General features: G+C 41.7%; 1 protein-coding gene across 1 annotated transcript; it reads left to right on the top strand.

The window, feature by feature from the left end:
- Positions 1-22: 22 nt before the first annotated feature.
- Positions 23-16953, top strand: DERL1 (derlin 1). The gene is made up of 8 exons (XM_062627082.1): positions 23-328; positions 1926-2037; positions 5746-5810; positions 8688-8714; positions 10745-10840; positions 11526-11578; positions 12715-12825; positions 14285-16953. The coding sequence occupies exons 1-8, from the start codon at positions 176-178 to the stop codon at positions 14421-14423; spliced, it is 756 nt and encodes a 251-aa protein (XP_062483066.1). The 5' UTR covers positions 23-175; the 3' UTR covers positions 14424-16953.
- Positions 16954-18312: the final 1359 nt, after the last annotated feature.

Consider the following 18312-nt stretch of genomic DNA (forward strand, 5'->3'; position numbering starts at 1 on the left):
GGGCAGGGCCGGAAGTGGCGGCGGCTCGGCTGAGTACGGCGGCGCCACGTCTGGCGCAGGACTCCCCTCCCTGCCTGGGGCGGCGGCGGGAGCAGCGCTGACGGATCCTCGCCTCTCCCTTTCCTCAGCGGTCGGTTCGTAGCGAGGCCGCGGCGGCGGTGACAACGCCAGCGACATGTCGGACCTGGGAGACTGGTTCCGGAGCATCCCTCTGATCACCCGTTATTGGTTTGCCGGCTCCATCGCGGTGCCGCTCATCGGCAAACTGGGCCTCGTCAGCCCCGTCTACCTCTTTCTCTGGTCCGACGCCTTCATCAACCGCTTCCAGGTACGGGCCGCACTACAGCTCCCGGTGTGCCCCGCGGAGCCCGCGCCGGGAGGGAGCCCGGTCCGGGGCGCGCTGGGCATTCTGGGAGTTGTAGTAAGCCGCCTGGCCAGGGCTGCGGCGGGGTCTGGGCCCCGGCCGTGTCCCTGCCGCCCCGGAGGGAATCGCCCACCGAGCAGCCCGTTAGAGTCACCGCGGTCACCTCCAGCGGGAATCCGGGTTCCTGCATAACCTACATAAGGCCTGCGGCTGAGCACCGGGGTTAGCTGTTGTCTGCCTCTGCAGGCCCCAGGCTCCACACCAAGGTGACAGACGGTGGTGCCTGGCCCTGCCCGGGACCCTAGGTGGGAGAAAGAAGGGTTGGGGCCCCTCAGGGGTCCTGTAGTTTCTCTTTTGTCTGACTCTGGTATGGTTTTTCTCCTGTGGTTTTAGGGGCCATTGTTTTGGCTGGCACCTGTGGTTGTGCCAAAGCACTCACCAATCATAAAACCTGTGGTTGTGACTTCAGGTGACTTGCCCAGCTTCTGCTGTGCGATTTTGAGTTTGAGAACAAGGGTTACAGGCAGATGTGTAACCGTCCCAAACCAGTTGCTCTGACGCTACTGAGGCAAGGCTAAAGAAAAGCATCTTTTGCAGCTTCTTGCTGGTAATTTGAAAACGCTTGTGTGTTTGGGATTGTCACCTTCTTTGCCTAGCTATGGTTGACATAAACCAACAGCTAAAGTCCCGAGGTTTCAGATGTGCAGTGTTTCTGGGTGTGTTAGCAGTATCAAAAGTGGTTGCAATCTGATTATAGTCATTTTCCTCGCACTGAGAGGTTACAGGTGCAGTGTTCTGGTTTGCGGAGTGTAGGGGGAGAGCACCCATTGGGTGGACTGAAAATGAAAGTGAAGGAAGATAAAAGATTCCAGCCTTTAAAAATATATTATATGCATTCATTATATCTTCAGTGAAAAAGGCTGAGTGGGGGAAAAAAAAATGATAGTGCTATCTGTAGTTAGTTTCACATACTGTCCCCAAAATTTATTCCTTCTGAAACTGTGAGGATCCCAGTACTCTATTTGGAGGTGTTGCTGCTTAAAAAGCTCAGTCACAAATGGCCAAACATGTTCTGCCCTTGCTGTGCACTGCCGTGCAGTTTGCTGTGCCCAGTATTGATAGCTGGGAGACTCTAAAGCAGGTGCAACACACTCAGAGCAGTGTATGCTGTCTGGAATGGAGCACTAAAGGCTATTGTGTGAATTCTTGGCCTCTGTTCAACAGGTAAGGATGGGTTCTGTATGGGTGCTTTTAAAACAGGGTAGCATCCTTGCAAGCCTATCCCTTTTCCACTGCAATAAAGACTCAATATTGAAGATGTGATGGAAGCAATCTGGGAAGTTGTGTCTTAATAGCTTTGCTTGTCAGATTTTAAAAAAACCACCGATCAACAAAACAAAAAGCCAGCTGTAAAAGCTGCTGAAGCAGCAATAATTGATACTTGGGCTATTTTAATCTCCTTAATCTTCTAAGTAATTGATAGCGAATGAGAGCAAGAAAGCTATGCATATGTGTTCATTCTACAGTGTATAAATATATCTTTCTCTTTTGATCTGGACAGATCTGGCGGCCGATAACTGCAACTTTCTTCTTCCCAGTGGGACCCGGAACAGGATTTCTCTACTTGGTGAATTTGTATTTCTTGTATCAATATTCATCACGATTAGAAACAGGTATGTTATCTGTTAAATTGTATGCACATGGTGAGCTCTGCCTGGAGTTGATAGAGACTAAGCACTATCAGAGCTTCTGTTGGGAACGTTTGTGGCGATGGCGTTGTAGCTGATTCGGGCAGAATCATGAAAAAGGTGACTCGTCTCTGTGCCTGCTTATGTTGGTCAATGGGAAACTGCTCTGAAAATGGTCTTTCTGTGACTGGCTCCTTCCCTTTGGCAGGGAGCCTGTTCATTTAGGATCTGAACTTGATACTCCTAGAATCATATGATGGTTAGGGTTATAAAGGACCTTAAGATTATCTAGTTCCAACTCCCCTGCCGTGGGCAGGGATGCCTCACATTAGACCGTGTCACCCAAGGCTCTGTTCAACCTGGCCTTGAACACTGACAGGGATGGAGCATTCACTATTTTGTTGGGCAACCCATTCCAGTGCCTCACCACCCTCACAGTAAAGAACTCCTTCTTATATTTGACCTGAACTTCCCCTATTTAAGTTTGAACCCATTACCCCTTGTCCTGTCGCAAAAGTCACTGATGAGTCCCTCTCCAGCACCCTTGTAGGCCCCCTTCAGATACTGAAACGCGCCTCTGAGGTCTCCATGCAGCTTTCTCTGCTCCAGGCTAAACAGCCCCAACTTTCTCAGCCTGTCTTTGGGAGGTGCTTCGTCCTCTGATAATCCTTGTGGCCTCCTCTGGCCTTGCTCTAACAGCTCCATATCCTCTTTATGTTGAGGACACCAGAACTGCCCAAAGCTTCAATAGGAGGGCCTGGTGCTTTTTGTTGTTGGATTTCAGGAAATGGGTGAAGGGGATTAAAACGTGACATTACCTCTTGTTTTCTTGTGACTGATGTCCTTTAACAGAGAAGGATGACAAAGCATATATAGCAATGGATTTATCCATCTTGAGAAAATAACAATGTCAGATTTTTCTTTCTTTTAAAAGGGATGCTTACCTGTGTTATTCTGTGTACGCTCTGCCAAACAGAAATGTGAAAAAGCTAAGGAACAAGATGGATTTTCAGTTAGGGGGAAAAATTAAGAGTGGAAGAAAGGAGACCAGATAATGGATCATTTCAAAAAAGGGATTGTTGTTACAAGGTAGCTTTAAAACTGGTTTCATTTTGTATTGCATGGTTCATTAAAGCTAGAGAGAAATTTTTTCAGTGGAAGAAAATAATTAAATTACTTGCAAAGCCCAGCTCCTTCTGAAAGCCTTGATGAACAAGAATTTCACTGTAATTCTAATGGCGTTTTAGAACTGATGGCGTAAGTGGAAATGCATTGCACGCTGATGTTTGGGAAGTCCCACCATAGAGGAGAGATCCCTGCTAAGCCTGTCATCCAGACAGCATTGTAGAATCCCATGTAAGCTGTAATAGTAACAGTGATATGGAGGAGTGCTGTCAGATTGTATTTGATTGTTTTCTTAGTTTAAGTAGTAGTTTAATAGCTAGAAACAGTTCCTCCATTTCTGCAGTGTATTGTGAACACATGAGGGTGCTGGCAGCTACTGTGCAAAGCTGTGTGTAGTAAGAGTTCTGAATTAATATAGGCAAATTATATGTACAAGCAGTGATGTCTTATACTTACAAAATTCTCTGGTTGGTTGTGCTGTGGCAGAAGTCTCATGAAAGGAAGTTAGTTCTTTCAGCAGTAAATTGACATTCCTGCTGTACAATGCATCTGGATTTTGAAACTGGGAAGTCAGCTGTGTTGTTGTTGTTTGAATCAATGCATTTCTTTTATATTATAGTCATTTTTCTGTGTATAAATGAAATTCTTGATTATATCAGTCCTCCCCTCTAAAAAAAGGCTTGAATCCTTTTGAGAGTGGATGATGTCTAAGTTGCTGATAATATGTTCACAGGTGGAAATCAGCATGGATCTATGGGTCTATGCCTCCTTTTGTCTGTGAAACTGAGGAAGTGAAACTTCTGTTTTCAGGATTGCACGTGGTTTTTGAGCATACACTGGTGTTGCATGCTAGCTTCAAATTTAGCTGTCAAAAATACCCATCTGGTTTTGTACTGTGCTTGTGCTTTCTGAATAAGCTGACCTGTAGCTTCCTGAGGAAAGGAGCTTGGTGGGATTTTGTTTTGTTTCTGTTGGAGCGGAACATAACAAATATCAACAGGGAAAGGAGAATATGCAGCTCACTCCCCAGCAGTATGGATGATGAGGTTATGAGTCTGCAGCTTGTCCCTGATGACTGGATTATACCCTGGGCCCTATTGAAGGACCTAGTGGGCTAGAGCTCGCCTTGCCCTTGTGCTCAGCTTTTTTGCAGTGTGTAGCTCAGTCCTCTTATAAAAATATTGGAAAGTCAACTTAAATAGTTTGTCCAGTATTATTTTTAGTAATCTCCTAGGTAATGAGAAGTGAAAAACTTTAAGGGGATAACATTTGCTTTGATTTCTTCCTATTCTGGAGGAATTCTTGTGCTGAGTCTCTGTAGGGTTAGTCAGCTTCCTTTTTATTTGTTTCTATTTATTGCATGGCAATGGTAAGGAAAAACATCCAGTTTATGTAGTCTCCAACTTCAAAACTTTTCAAAGAATATTTTTGAAATGTTTTGTGTGGGTTTTTTTTCCTCCTGTCATGTAACTTACATGGCTGAACTTAAATAATAAAATGATTAAAATATGACTTTTGGTTTACGTAGGTTGAATTCCTGTAGTTATTCCAAAAAGCTAATAGATTTTTTTCTTTCATTTTTGGGAGACATGTGAAATTCCTAGGCATTTTGTTTTATTGTTAGCACGTAATTCAGGTTGTTTGTAGTGTGCTGAGTTTGCCACTGAGTGCTTTGGGTCTGTTTCAGCAGTATTCTCAGGCTTTCCTTGTCTGTGGGGGGCTATGTGGCAGTTGGTAGGAGTCTTGCTCAGATGCTGAGGTCCATGGCTGCCTTTTGCCACAGTTTGCAAGACTGAGAGCTTATGATTTTCATATTTGCAAGGAGCTGTTGGGTGTGTGTGTGTGTGTGTTTAACCCTTGTCTCTGCCAGGTCCCAAACTCAACTGGGCATCTAAATGTAATTTCATGAAGTACGACCTGCAGGGAATGTTGCTCTGGTTTTTGTCTGTGGGTGTTTTTTATTTCCACTGTCCTGAAAAAATTTGACGCACATTTGAAATAGGGAATGAAGCAAACAGTTCAGCTTAGAAGAAGGAACAGAATGATCTGCACGTGTACCCTCCTTGTCATGTACATTATTTTTTCTGGAGTATGAAAACGTATCTCTTGAGTCTGAGCAGATGATGCAAAGCGGATGCAATTTGCCTAAGTAAAGACTGGTTTTCACACGACTCTATTGTTAAACGTGGTGTCTCTGCCTTTGCTGTGCAAGTGTATTTCTTTATTGTGTGCTTCTGACTGGCAGCTTCTTACAAAGGATGGGGTCCAACTCTATTTTGAAGTTCTATGAAGTTAAAACCACTTATCTCCAGAATTAAAATGTGTTCTTTTTTAAGTAGAAACACTGTGCCCTTAATGCAGTAGGCTGAATATCTTAAGTTTTAGTTTGTAGGTTGTTCTATTTTAAGGCTTTTTAAAATTAAATAAAAACGATAAACCACAGACTACATGCAGAGGCACAACTGTTATTAGCTGAGCTTTTCTTAGACTCCCTAAAGTAAAAAAAAAACCCTCTTATTTTCTTATCAAGATTTCAGTATTTTTCCTAATAATTCTTTTTATTTACAGGGGCTTTTGATGGAAGGCCAGCAGATTACATGTTCATGCTGCTGTTTAACTGGATCTGCATTGTTGTATCCTTCTGCTCATCATCAAACTTAGAATATTTTGGTTCTCCTGTTTCTGCCTGAAATATGTTCAAAGACCATAGCAACTGTTAGCAGCTAACAGTGTTATAATGTCGCAAATGTTCACAGGTGAGTTTTTCATCTCTGGAAAGGTAGCAACTAACAGTGTTATAATGTCGCAAATGTTCACAGGTGAGTTTTTCATCTCTGGAAAGGTAGCAAGTGATTTGCAGGGAGAATACTAATACATGTGCATACATACTAATACAAGTATGTGATCTGGGGTCTAGAATTCTGGTTACATAAAGTTCAGCTCATGTTCTTTGGGATTCTGTGGTTGTTCTCTCTGTTCCTTCATTTAGATACTTCTAGGGGTTGCTGCATGAGTGAATTTAGCGTGTTTAAGCTGCCCTGTGCAAATAGGTCTGATCTCTGCTAATCCCTGAGTTGGAAATTCAGGTGGCTTATGGAGAGACCCTTTACCTACTGGGTACAAGTCAGCTGAGTTTGTCAAAGGAGTGCACTGAGCCAAATTCCTGAAGAAACTGTGCTTCTTGGTTTAGGACTGTGGGTAAACAGGTTTTTTCATGAACTTTGCTGTTTTGCTGAATTTTCTTTTCAGTTTTGGATACCAAAAACTGGGAGGAGTTGTTGAAAGACCAGATGGTTGTGGGACCTTTTGAGGCTGGAGAAATGTGTTGGTCAAGAATTTCATGAAGCTTGGTAAAGGGAAGTTGCCCTGTCCCTGGGGAGGAGCAGCCTCAAGCACCAGGAGAGGCTGGGGGACTGACAGTCTGCAAAGCAGCTTGGCAGAAGAAAAGGCCCTGGTGTTCTCCTGGGCATCAAGTTGACCCTGAGCCAGGAATATGCTGTTATGGCAAAGGTGGCCACTGGCCTCATAGGCTGTACTAGGCAAAGCATTGCCAGCAGCTTGAGGGAGGTGATTCCTCCTCTCTGTTCAGCCATTGTGAGATGTACGGGGGTGGCTGCATCATGCTCCAGGTTCCCAAATACAAGAGAGACATGGACATACAGGAGTGAGTCCAGTGAAAGGTCACAAAGGTGATTAAAGGGTTGGAGCATCTGTCACATGAGAAGCTGAGAGAGCTCTGGGGTTGTGCAGCCTGGAGAGCAGGAGGCTCAGGGGTGTCTTACCAGAGAGTAGTTTGGGTTAGAAGGGACTTTTAAAAGTCAGTTAGTCCAAACCTCCCACTCCCTGCAGTAGGCAGGAACATCTTTAACTAAATCAGGTTGCTCAGAGCTCCATCCAACCTGGCCTTGAAGGTTTCCAAGTATGGGGCATCTACTACCTCTCTGTAGGTGGTGGTTCACCACCCTCATCATAAAAGACTTCTTCCTTATATCGGGCCTGAATCTGCCCTCTGTTAGTTTGAAGCCATCACCCCTTGTCCTATTGCAACAGGCACTGCTAAGAAGTCTGTCCCCATCTTTCTTATAAGCCCCCTCAAAGTATTGAAAGGCTGCAATAAGGTGTTCCTGGAGACTTCTCCAGGCTGAACAGGCCCAACTCTCTCAGCCTGTCTTCATAGGAGAGGTGTTTCATCCTGCTGATCCTTTTTGTGTCTGTCCTCTGGACCAGCTCCCAACAGGTCCATGTCTTTCCTGCACTGAGGACTCCAGAGCTGGATGCAGTACTCCATGTGAATAAATACCTAATGTGGGAGGAAGTAAAGGACATGGAACCAGGCTTCTCTCACTGGTGCTCAGTGGTGGGACATGAGAGAACCAGCACAAAATGAAGCTCAGAAAAATCAGTTTAAATGTAAGGAAAACTCTTTTTACTGTAAGGAAAGTCCAGCACTGGCATGGGTTGTCAAGAGGTGTTGTGGGACCTCCATCGTTGGAGATGCTCCCATTCTGTGCTGTTGTCACTTCTTTGTAGCAATTTGAGGTGGCACAGCATTTGGAAAAAAGGGGGTGGTGACATTGTTGTGAACCAGATAGAGCCAGGAGAGCTAGCCTGTAGAAACGCTGTTGCCTTTATCAATAGATAACTATCTCCAGTTGCATTCCACTGTATGGAGGGAATTGCTGCTCTTGCTAGTCCTGTTGAACCACAGCAGTAACCAGGCAAACAACATGCATTTACTTATGTTAAGAAAACTACCAGCTGCATTGTGATTGCAGGCTGTTGCCTGTGAGCTATTAGGTGAATCTGATTGTGACTTGACTTTCAACGTGGTCATTTAAAAGCTTCCAGTTGCTTGTTCCCTATGTGATATAAGGAGCAACCTGGAAACATGATCTGGGAAAATGCTTGATGCTATTTTATATGTATTCGTGAACTGTTAAAAGCATTCTGATCATAGCAAAATTCTTCAGCAGTTGTTTCTGCTCAGCAGTTAACTACAGCAAGTAGATCCTTTGGGTTCCAAGGTAGCAGAGTACTATAAAAAGCCTTCTAATTATTTTTTTCCCTGTGACTCAGTGTCAATATATTGGTATTTTTTAATGATCCAGTATTTCTTTAGTTAGAAAACCAACACTTTAGTCTTTAAAAAAACTAATGAAAGAATCCACCTGTTAAACTTGTAACAGGCTTTTATGGATGGACTGATGGAGTTTGTTTGATGTTTGTTTGTTTGTTTGTTTTGCCGATCTCATCAGGGAGGAAAGGCCAGTCCATCAGCCCTTGGAATAATGACTTGAGGAGGTAGCTTGAAAAGCTACTGAAAAGCAGTTACTGAAACTGTGTAAATCTGTAGATCATTGGAGGTTTTGCAGTTTTTCCTGTGGTTAACTTAATACTACACAGTTTTAAACATTAAAGGTTTTTGCATATGTGTTCAGTGTGTGTGTGCAGCTTTGTTTTGTTCTAGTCTATCAGGTTTTACTGCATTTTCCTCAATGGTGCAATGGTAGATAACTGGCTTGGCAATGGACATGCAGGTAAGTGTGGGACAGTTTCTTATATAATAAGCTTATGGAACTTTCTGGCTGCATAATGACTTTATAGAGAGCATTATCGACATAACTGTGGGATATAGTTAAGCTGGGCTGGTTTAATTTGTATCAAAATGGACTGCTGTGTGTGTATTGTTAGGTTTTAAGTTTGGGTCAGCCTCATCTGGCATTACAAGCCTGTATCTGACTCTGCCATTCCTAACTTAGTTTGGGAGTCAAGGAGTGAATACTGGCTCTTTGTGCAGTCAGGAAGCATTCAGTCTTTTACTAAAATGGACACAAGATGTCACCTATGCTCTGTTTCTTCTGTTGAATGTGGATCTGCATTCTTACTTTTTTATCTAAAAATGATTCTTGGGTTCATTAGTCTTAAATTTAGTCTGCCTTTTATTTGCCAACAGAAGATCTTTTGGGGGAAAAATGCAGCTTCAGATTCAGATCAGAACTGTGAAGTGCAAAATTCTCACGAGAATGATTAAAATACTAGTCTAAAGAATCAGTTTCTCTGAGGTAGTTCTTATCTCCCCAGATATTAAGGGGGAAATGGAGGAGTGTTTCTTGGACACAACAGAGTATCAGATAACTGCATGTCTTCAGCCTGCCTCTGCTGTTCTCATCTCATTATGTCCCTGTCACTCAAAGCCTATACTAATATCTCTAATATTCTGTACAAAATTATCTTAGAATTTATTAGATCACTTCTCAGGCTCCCCTGGTAGACAGAAATAGGGATTGTGCATCTGCAATCAGCACTGAGCTCTGTTTAAGGGCTGTTTATAAATCCACTTCAACCTTTTCTGCTGTGGGGAAGGTGCCCCAAAATTCTTTAAAAGCATTCTGAAGCCACCCATGTGTTGCATGAATTTTAGACTGATTGTATTGATTTGTATTTTTTATAAAGGTACTTAAAATTGTTTTATATCTGCATATAAAGTATTGCCTAAAAGAGAGTTAGTTGATTTATGTGCAGATGTACTTTTCTTCCAAATAAGGGTTTTTTCCTTGTATTGAGCGGCTTGCTTGAAAGTGAGAAGGTAGAGTAGGATAGCTGGGCCTCTGTTGTCATCTCTAATACTTTAAGAAATTAGATATTACTTTCTTTTTCCAGTAAAATAAAAATAGTTTAAATAAAGACCCAAAGGTGCTTGTGTGATGAGTCAGGCTGTTGGTGCACTGCAGGGCGTGGGGAAAGCTGGACTGGTGCCCGTGTGCTGGCTTTAGCATGAAACCTGTTGAGTAGTGGCACCCCTGAAGGGATGACTTTTAACCTCTCTTCCAATCACATCAGCTGGCTCATAGCATTAAACCAGCTCACAGAAATATTGCTGGCACGGTCTGTCTTCAGTTCAGAAATCAGCATAGTTTAAATAGCGCTTTGTATTTGTTTCACTAGAAATAGCCCATCAGCTAATACATAGTCACAATAAAGAGGTATTTGAAACAGTCTCATCTCCTGGCATGGAGCATGGGTTAACTCCAAGCTCTTCCAAGGTGGCTTTGCCAAGGCTGGCTGCAGTACTCTGAAGTGGTGATTTACTCATGCGCCTTCCGTCTGTGGTGCCCTGAGGGGGACATAGCTGGCAATTTGGTGGAGTAGGACTTCATCTGATGTATTAGCTTTGCCCCAGATGAGTGTGTTTGGGTTAGTGCCCTGGGTTGTGATGGAAAGGATTGTGGCACAGGCACATCGCTGACTCTGGTGTAGGTATGCTATCAAGCAGTTGGGAACAGAGTTTGCCACAGCTGCTCTTTCACTGGGTGCAAGTTGGAGCCCTTTGCTTTGGCATGGTCTTGCAAAAGAGAATGACCGAGTAGGTTCTTCTGCTTAACTTTCTCAATACCTTTGAACAGATCTATGACACATGATGGCAGAGATTCTGGGGCAGTCTTTAAGCTTTTGCTGATGTATTATGCTTATAAGTCATTTTGAAGCTTATAGTTTCTGCTACCTGTTTAAGTTTCTCAGGCTTCTGTGAAAGTAATGGTAACTTTTTGCCTTGTTTTTGACACTGTAGTTGCTGATGATTCCACTCATCATGTCAGTACTTTATGTGTGGGCCCAGCTGAACAGAGACATGATTGTATCGTTTTGGTTTGGAACAAGATTTAAGGTACGTCAGACAGGATATTGGAAAGGTTTATGCCCAGAAGATGCACATGAAGATGAGGAGTAAAACATTTATATTTTCTCTTACTAAAGATGTCCCATGCTTTCACATAGCTATATACTCCTTGAGATACAACAAAGATGAAACTTCTTCATGGTCTTCCATGCAGTGTGGCTTTACTGAAAGATGTCCTGACAACTGAAATTTATCAGTCTGAAAAGAGGGGAAAAAATTCCTGATAAATATTCAACTGGATAAAAGCTGAATATAGTGACACCAAAGTGACAAAATGTTGATACTTTAAATTGTTCCTGTGCAGCCTCATCTGTTTCTGCCAGATCTTCCAGTGAAGTCTTTTGATCATTGTTTCCAGACCTTCTTAAAATCAGAAATGTTAGGACTTTGAGATGGAAGTGTGCTGTGGAACATAGAGTGCAGAAGACTTAGAAAGTTTAAATGAGTGATATTTGTCTGAAAATGTTAGTGGTGGCTTAGTTTGGAGTATCCTACCTTGTTAGATAGAATCTGCTTAAGGTAATAAAAGGGTTTGTGTAATGCCTACAACATTGAGATGATAATCACACTTCTTAGTGCAGTGGGAAGTTGAGCAGGTTTATATCCTTAAAACCTTAAGTACATCCTTAACTTGTACTTAAAACTTCTCTGTCTTCATTACTTTCTTTTTCAGGCCTGTTACCTTCCATGGGTTATTCTGGGATTCAACTATATCATTGGTGGATCGTATGTATTTATTTATACGGGAAATTTGAAGTTATAAAAGCTTTTATGGCTGTTGAACTTATTGCTGAATTTAGAAGTGATATTAAAATAAGAGGCTTAAAGCTGTATAATCTGACAATGCTTAGTGTTACTTGGTGGACATTTAAGATAAAAGTGAAGAGGAAAGATGCATGTGAGAGCTACAGAATGTAGGTGAGGGAAAAGTAATAAAAAATTGGTTTATTTTCTAGTAAATCTGTGCATTAGGCCTTTTTCTTATTAAAAGAGTACTGGACAGTAAAGAAAGATATCACCTTGTATGACCAACCATCATTACTAGTTTTAGAAACAAATTTAGCTTGACTCTGAGAGTGCTGTTACTACTTTTCCTCACAGCCTTGCCCAACATGATGTTTTTATCAGCTTGTGAAGTAAGGAAAAATGGCAATAGAGTGCCATATTAGCACCTGCTGAATTCAGTGGTCTGTCTTGGGTTTCTTTGGCTAAACTCCATGATGCACAAATCCCCTCTGTGCACGGTCTTTCTTATTGGTGCCCTCAGTTGGTTTGGGCCTCTTGGTGCCGCTGTAACACAATTAGTGATAATAACAAGTTACGTGGTTGATTTATAAAAGGAGGAGATGGTACAGCAAAACCAAATTCCCTTTTCTGGCAGTGCCTCCTACTGACTCATCTGTCACTTGAGAAAACTGCTTGCTGTTAGATACCTACTGTTTCTATGCATGGCAGAAGATACTCAAGGGCCTCCATTCAGCAGTGTTTTTGCAGAATTGGGAACAAAACAGTACAGCAGGAGACAGGTTGTCCAGTGAAAACAGCAGTAACTTCTCAAGCTCAACAGACTATTATTTGGGACACTAATGGCTGTACGGTCTAATTCCTTGGTGTAAACAAGTATATAATTGCATTTTCAGTGCAGACTGTAGAGAAGGTTTGGAAGGGAGGGTGGAATAGCCTGTGGATGTGTTGGCACAGAAGGCTGGCTCATCTTTAGAAGCGGCTGTAAAATGCTGAGGGAGGGGAAATTTTCAGCAATGCCCATGGCAGGTGAACAGTAGTAACTGGCAGAAGATGGGCTATCATTTATTTTCAGAGAAGGCAATTTGTGAAACAGTTCTTTTTCTTTTGCCTTGCAGAGTCATCAATGAGCTGATAGGAAATTTGGTTGGACATCTGTATTTCTTCTTAATGTTTAAATATCCAATGGATTTGGGAGGAAGGAATTTTCTGTCCACACCTCAGTTCCTGTAAGCTGACTTTATTCTATAGCTCACTGTTTCTTTGGTCCAGTTTTCTGTATTGTTCATCAGACATATTTACTGGGATTGTAAGGTGTGATATACTTTGCTAAATCAGCCTGCTTCAGACTGTCATATTGACTGTGCTGCTGAGGCATGAAAAATGTTGAGTTTCTTGTAAATGGCCCATGTGAGAGTTCTTTGTTACCTCTATGGATGGCTTGTGTCCTTTACCGACTCTAAAGAGTGAGAGTAAAAGTCATAGTTCTGCTTTTGAATTGAGCTGTAGTAAAGTGAACTCCCTAACAATTATCAGATACTAGCATAAAACCCCCAGTTTTCTCCTGTCAGTGATCTTTTATCTGTATTTCCATGTATCATTACAGTAGCTACCAGTTAAGCAACCTGTAACAATAGTAGGAGTCAGTTGTATACTTGTTCAGGTCTAAAATACGTTTTCTGTTTTGCAGTCCTTAGCAGTCACCTTGACTGAGACTGCTTGTCTTGGTTTCTGAAGTGCTTTTTTACTCTTCTGGCATTTAAGTACTACATCAGAAGCTGAAGTTTGTAGCTTCAGTTGCCCTTTTGGGTTGTAAATATTCCTTCTGTACCAAACTTTAGATAGCAACTCGGTTAACCGTTTTTATAACATAAGCAGGTAGTTTATGTTATAGAAGATGCAAACTTGAATTACAGTTATACTTTCTGTACAAGTTGTAGTGAGTAAGCAACTTCATGTTTGAGTTTTCAAGCCCTTCTGGTAAACCACATTTTCCATAAAGATTAGAAGAAAAAATGATTTTTTGAAATGTCTTTCAAGGTAATAACAGCTCTTAAACTGCCATCAATCTTGTTAGTGATGTGCAATTTTCTTGATTCCTCATAGGTGTATTTAATTTTTCTCTTTATTTGAGAAGCAGGATCAGAAGTACTGCAAATATCTCTACAAAGGGATAAATTCTGCCTTTGCACTCTAATGTTTTGTTAAAAAAAAAGATGCTGTGATGAATTACAGGTACATTTAATACAATAATGAACAACTTTTTCTATACAGGAATATTTTTCTTGTATAAAGGAATCTGGGTTTTATGTGTGAGCTCCAGATTTTAGTTGTCAAATTCAGCAAGGGATTTGCAGGAGTTTGGTGTGTTAAAGAGCTGAAATGACTATGCATTGGTGGCATCCCGTGCAAAATGCAGAAGCTGTATGTTAGATTGCTCTGGTTTTTCCCTTATGTTTGGATTATTCTATTTAGCCATATCCCAGAGATGAAAGTTCCCCACAATTCTCATTTCTCATTGTGCTGAGGGCTTAGATTTGGCAAGAATTCTGTGGAGAATTAAACTGTGAAAAGCCAGTATTACTGTGAAGCCTGGCAGCTAAAAGGAAGTGCATGGAAAAGTAGCCTGGCATTTACCCCCAAGGTACATTTGTTTTTCAAACTCTCTCCTCTTCTGGCTTGTCCTAGGTATCGCTGGCTGCCAAATAGGAGAGGAGGAGTGTCGGGGTTTGGTGTCCCACCTGCTAGCATGAGAAGAGCTGCAGAAGATCAGCAGGGTGGTGGAAGACACAACTGGGGCCAAGGTTTCCGGCTAGGTGACCAGTGAAGAACTCCTGCCCTTGGAAAACACCAACTCTTCAGTTTTAATTGGACGTAGAACCAACCCTTCCTGGTGCAGAGCATGCTTAAGAACTGAGCTCTCTGTAGTACTGTTGGATTTAACTGATAAAAAAGAATGTTTCTGGTTCAAGAAAAAATAAAAAACTCCAGAAGGGAAAAATGTAGATCTTACTCCAGGTTAGCCAGTAGTGTCCAATTTGATTCTGCCATTAAAAAAAGCCTTCTTTATACAGTATTGTGTGTCACAACAGACATCCATTATGCCATCTTATTCCGTGATGCGATGGAGCAAGCTAATGGTATGTCTCACCTGGTATATTGAAAGCTTTGTTGACTGGTAGGGTAAGAATCCAGTGTGAGGCAGATGATTCAAACTAACCCCTGAGTTTAGGAGGCTGACTTTTTCCATAGCTGTACTGGAGTCCCAGGGTCTTTGGAAACATTATTTGTTATCTTCTGCATTCATAAAGCAAAGTGCTAATGTTTCATTTCCATTGTTAGGCTGTGTTTTGAGGGGATTCTTTTTTTCTTGCTGTGCTGTCCTACTTGCTACAGCATGGGCTGGGAAAGACTAAGGATAAGAGGGCTTTCATTTGAAATGGCAATAACATATTAACAGGACTGAAATCTCTGAACTCTTCATGGCATATTATAAGGCTTGCTCTGTTCACAATGAAGTTAGCTGGCTTGGTTTTTTTTCCCCTAAGATCTGTGAATTCTTGGCTTCAAGGTTACTATTTTGATTGCAAAATTGGGTAGCACAAATACTCTTAAGCTAGAACATGTAACTTATCATTGTGGTTAATGTAAAGGGTACTGACTGCAGCATTATGTTTGTTATCTGAATCTTCAACTTGAAAGCTTTAAGACATCAAAGAATCAAAGCTGGAAATAATTTTTTCCAGGGTCAAGATACAGTAGAACAGTTTTTTTTACTTCAGGACTCTTTCATTGTCAAATAAGACATCGCATACACTGTTTATTACTTTTGGTGAAACATTTTGGCATGGAAAAGGGAATGATTCTGTACAGAGTAATTTTCCTCATAGTGGGTTCCATGGGTAGAGCACAGGGTGAAGATCCAGGAAGCTGCAAGGTGCGGTTGTTACTGACTCACTGCATGGACTTGAGTAAACTTCTTACTTACCTCAGTTTTCTCAGCTGTAAGGAAGACTCGTGCATGTCTCATGGCATTCTTAAAAGTAGCTGTCCTCAACTCCCCTAGGTGGGAGCTGCTAGTGAGCAAGGTAAGGCTTGGGTTCACATAAATGACAACACTGAAGCCAGGAACACAATTACTCTGAGCTTAACCAAGGCTTCTGAGTTGCAATACAGTTGGTTACTTTTTGGTTTATAGTTTCAGAAAGAAGAGCACTCTCACTAGGATGAGAGTCAAATCTCTGACTGAATTTCCCTTTAGCAAGGTTTTTTTTACTGTGTTGGCAGAGCACAGAAAGCTGTTCTTCCCCAGCTTAGGTGTCTCAGGTATCTGTAAGTAGGTGAAGTGAATCTGGGCCAAAATGTTTTTATTACTGCTTTGTTTCTTCAGTAAAGCTGGGTTCTGAAGGTTTAAGAACTTGTCAATGCTATATGACATGGAACTGAGTGAAAAGCAAGCAGTTGGCCTGGAAGTTTTTTCAGGCTGGCTTGCCTGAAAAAAAATGCATGCTCCATTTCTTTATAGCAGCTCAAGGTTTTGATTTGGCTTCTCAAAAAGTGTAGAAGGCTGGTAATGATCTCATTGTGTGCTTAGGTTTTACAGAAACTTGGAGTTCAGAACTCACCTGCCATTTTTGTCCATTCAGTGATGAGTTTTAACAATGCTCTTGTCCCTGTATAAAATACAGGCAGAAGAGAAGACTCCACAGTGTTGTAAATATTCATCTATTATTGACCGACAATGTCATTTGATGCTCAAAGTACAAATTTTGAGAACCTTCGTTTATATAGGAGTCATGATGCAGCTGGTCATTTTAGTCATAGTAATATCACTGTCTCCAAAGCATTTGTTTTCATTTTGAGTCAGGACCTAACTATTACATGAAGATGCAATAGTTTGTGACTCAGCTAAACCCCTGGCACGCTCAAATTGCAAAGCACTTTTGTAGAGAAGGCCAGAGGGAAGGTTTGAGTGGGAGGAAGCATGGCAAAAGTCATTGTCCTGGCCCAGTGCACTGTTCTGGCTCTTGCTTTCTAGCACATCCTGCTTCCCTAAATTAAGAGAAAAAGGTTTGCAAGGAAAGTAGACTTCTGATAAGTCTTGATTAGCTTTTGAGCTGCTTCAGGTCAATTTACATTGGTTTATGGAAAATTCACCTTGGAATTCCATATTATGAGCTTGGTTCATTCGTTTCTCACTTGTCACTTGACCTGAAGCACTGTTCATCCTCCAGTGTATGCTGACAGTGATGGTCTCTTGTTAAATGAGTACCTCTTTTCTTATTTTGTACAGATAATTTCCCTTTTTGTAATCAAATTTTTGTTGGCAAAGTTTTAAATTAAAGTTTTAATCTCTGTTGCTGTCTCTTTCACTAAATCATATTTCAGCTGAAGTCAAGCCTTGTGATCTTCGTGTCTCTGGGGAGTGCCTGGCAGCTGCACTGTGACACCACCTCCTGCTGTTGAGAAAAGTACTCAAGAAAATGACCTGCTTTTGGGTGGGAGCATTGTCTTCTCTGATCAGTTGCAAAATTGTAAAGGCATTTTCTTTGTCTCTGTTTATCACCATGAGTTTTGGCAGTCTGTGTCCTTCCTGGGCTTTTTACATTTTACACCTTTTTTTGTACACTTGATTATTCATCCTTTATTGTCCCCTGGGAGGAAACATCCTTCTGCTCACCTCCAGACTTTGTGGGATTGATAGAGATCACTCGCTTTTCCTAGCGTTAAGCTTGATATTCTGCAGTATGCTCTCTCTGTCCAGCCAGATGTGCACAGCTGCTAGAATTCTTTTTGAGGCTCTTGGCTGATTTGGAGACACATTGAGCATCCTCTGAATGACTCCTTTGGTACTCATTGTTCATCTGACTCCGCTTGTCCAGTTCAATACTATAGAGTCACCAAAAAGAGATTGTGGACTTGTGCTGCTTGAACTGGAAAGTCTTGGTCCATATTAAGTACACCAGACAGAACAGTGTGGCATTTATGTGCCTTTTGATTTTGATCCAGCTGCATAGAGTCAGCAGAAGAGCCAGGAATATGAAATCAAATGATTCTAAAATGCTTCATCTCTCGTTCTTACCGCTCTGTCTTGGCGACAGCTCAGCTCAACTCAACTTGGTAATGTGGTGTTGCCAGTGACTTCATGAGAAATGGAACCTGTTGCTTCATTCTGTCATCTAATTGTCACACTGGGAAAACTGAGAGGCTTTAATTTGAAGAAATGCATATTGCTTGAAATATAAGATTCCGTCTGTGTTTATGTATCACTGGGTACCTTATCGGGGGTGGGGGGGAAGCTGCTTTGCCTTGATGGTTAAGGTAGTGAGCTGGAGAGGTACATACTGATTTACAGTCTGAAGCCTCTGCTATAACAAGTCACTTAATGGTTTTGTAAATCCTCTTCTGCATCCATAAAATGAAGATGATTCATAGTCTCCCTTGTTCCGTGCTAGGCTTAGGATGATGGATTAATTTGTACTTGCTGTAGTATGGCAGAGCGCTCATTTTGGTGAAAGTGTTCTTCGCCTGTAGTAGTAAATGGCATTTCTTGTTTTGTGCTTCCCTAGATTCTTGTTTTGCCATGGATGATAGTAACAGTGTGACTTGAAATTCAAAATTGAGTCTATTGTCATGATTTTGTTCAGTTAAATGTATAATGCGTGCATATTAAGCAGAAGTACTTGCATCTAAAAGTTGATACGTTGTTTTCTAGA

The sequence above is a fragment of the Pezoporus occidentalis genome, unplaced genomic scaffold, assembly GCF_034315485.1.
Source record: "Pezoporus occidentalis ecotype Australia unplaced genomic scaffold, CSIRO_AGI_Poc_V1 ctg3, whole genome shotgun sequence".
In the NCBI taxonomy this organism is placed as follows: Eukaryota; Metazoa; Chordata; class Aves; order Psittaciformes; family Psittacidae; genus Pezoporus; species Pezoporus occidentalis.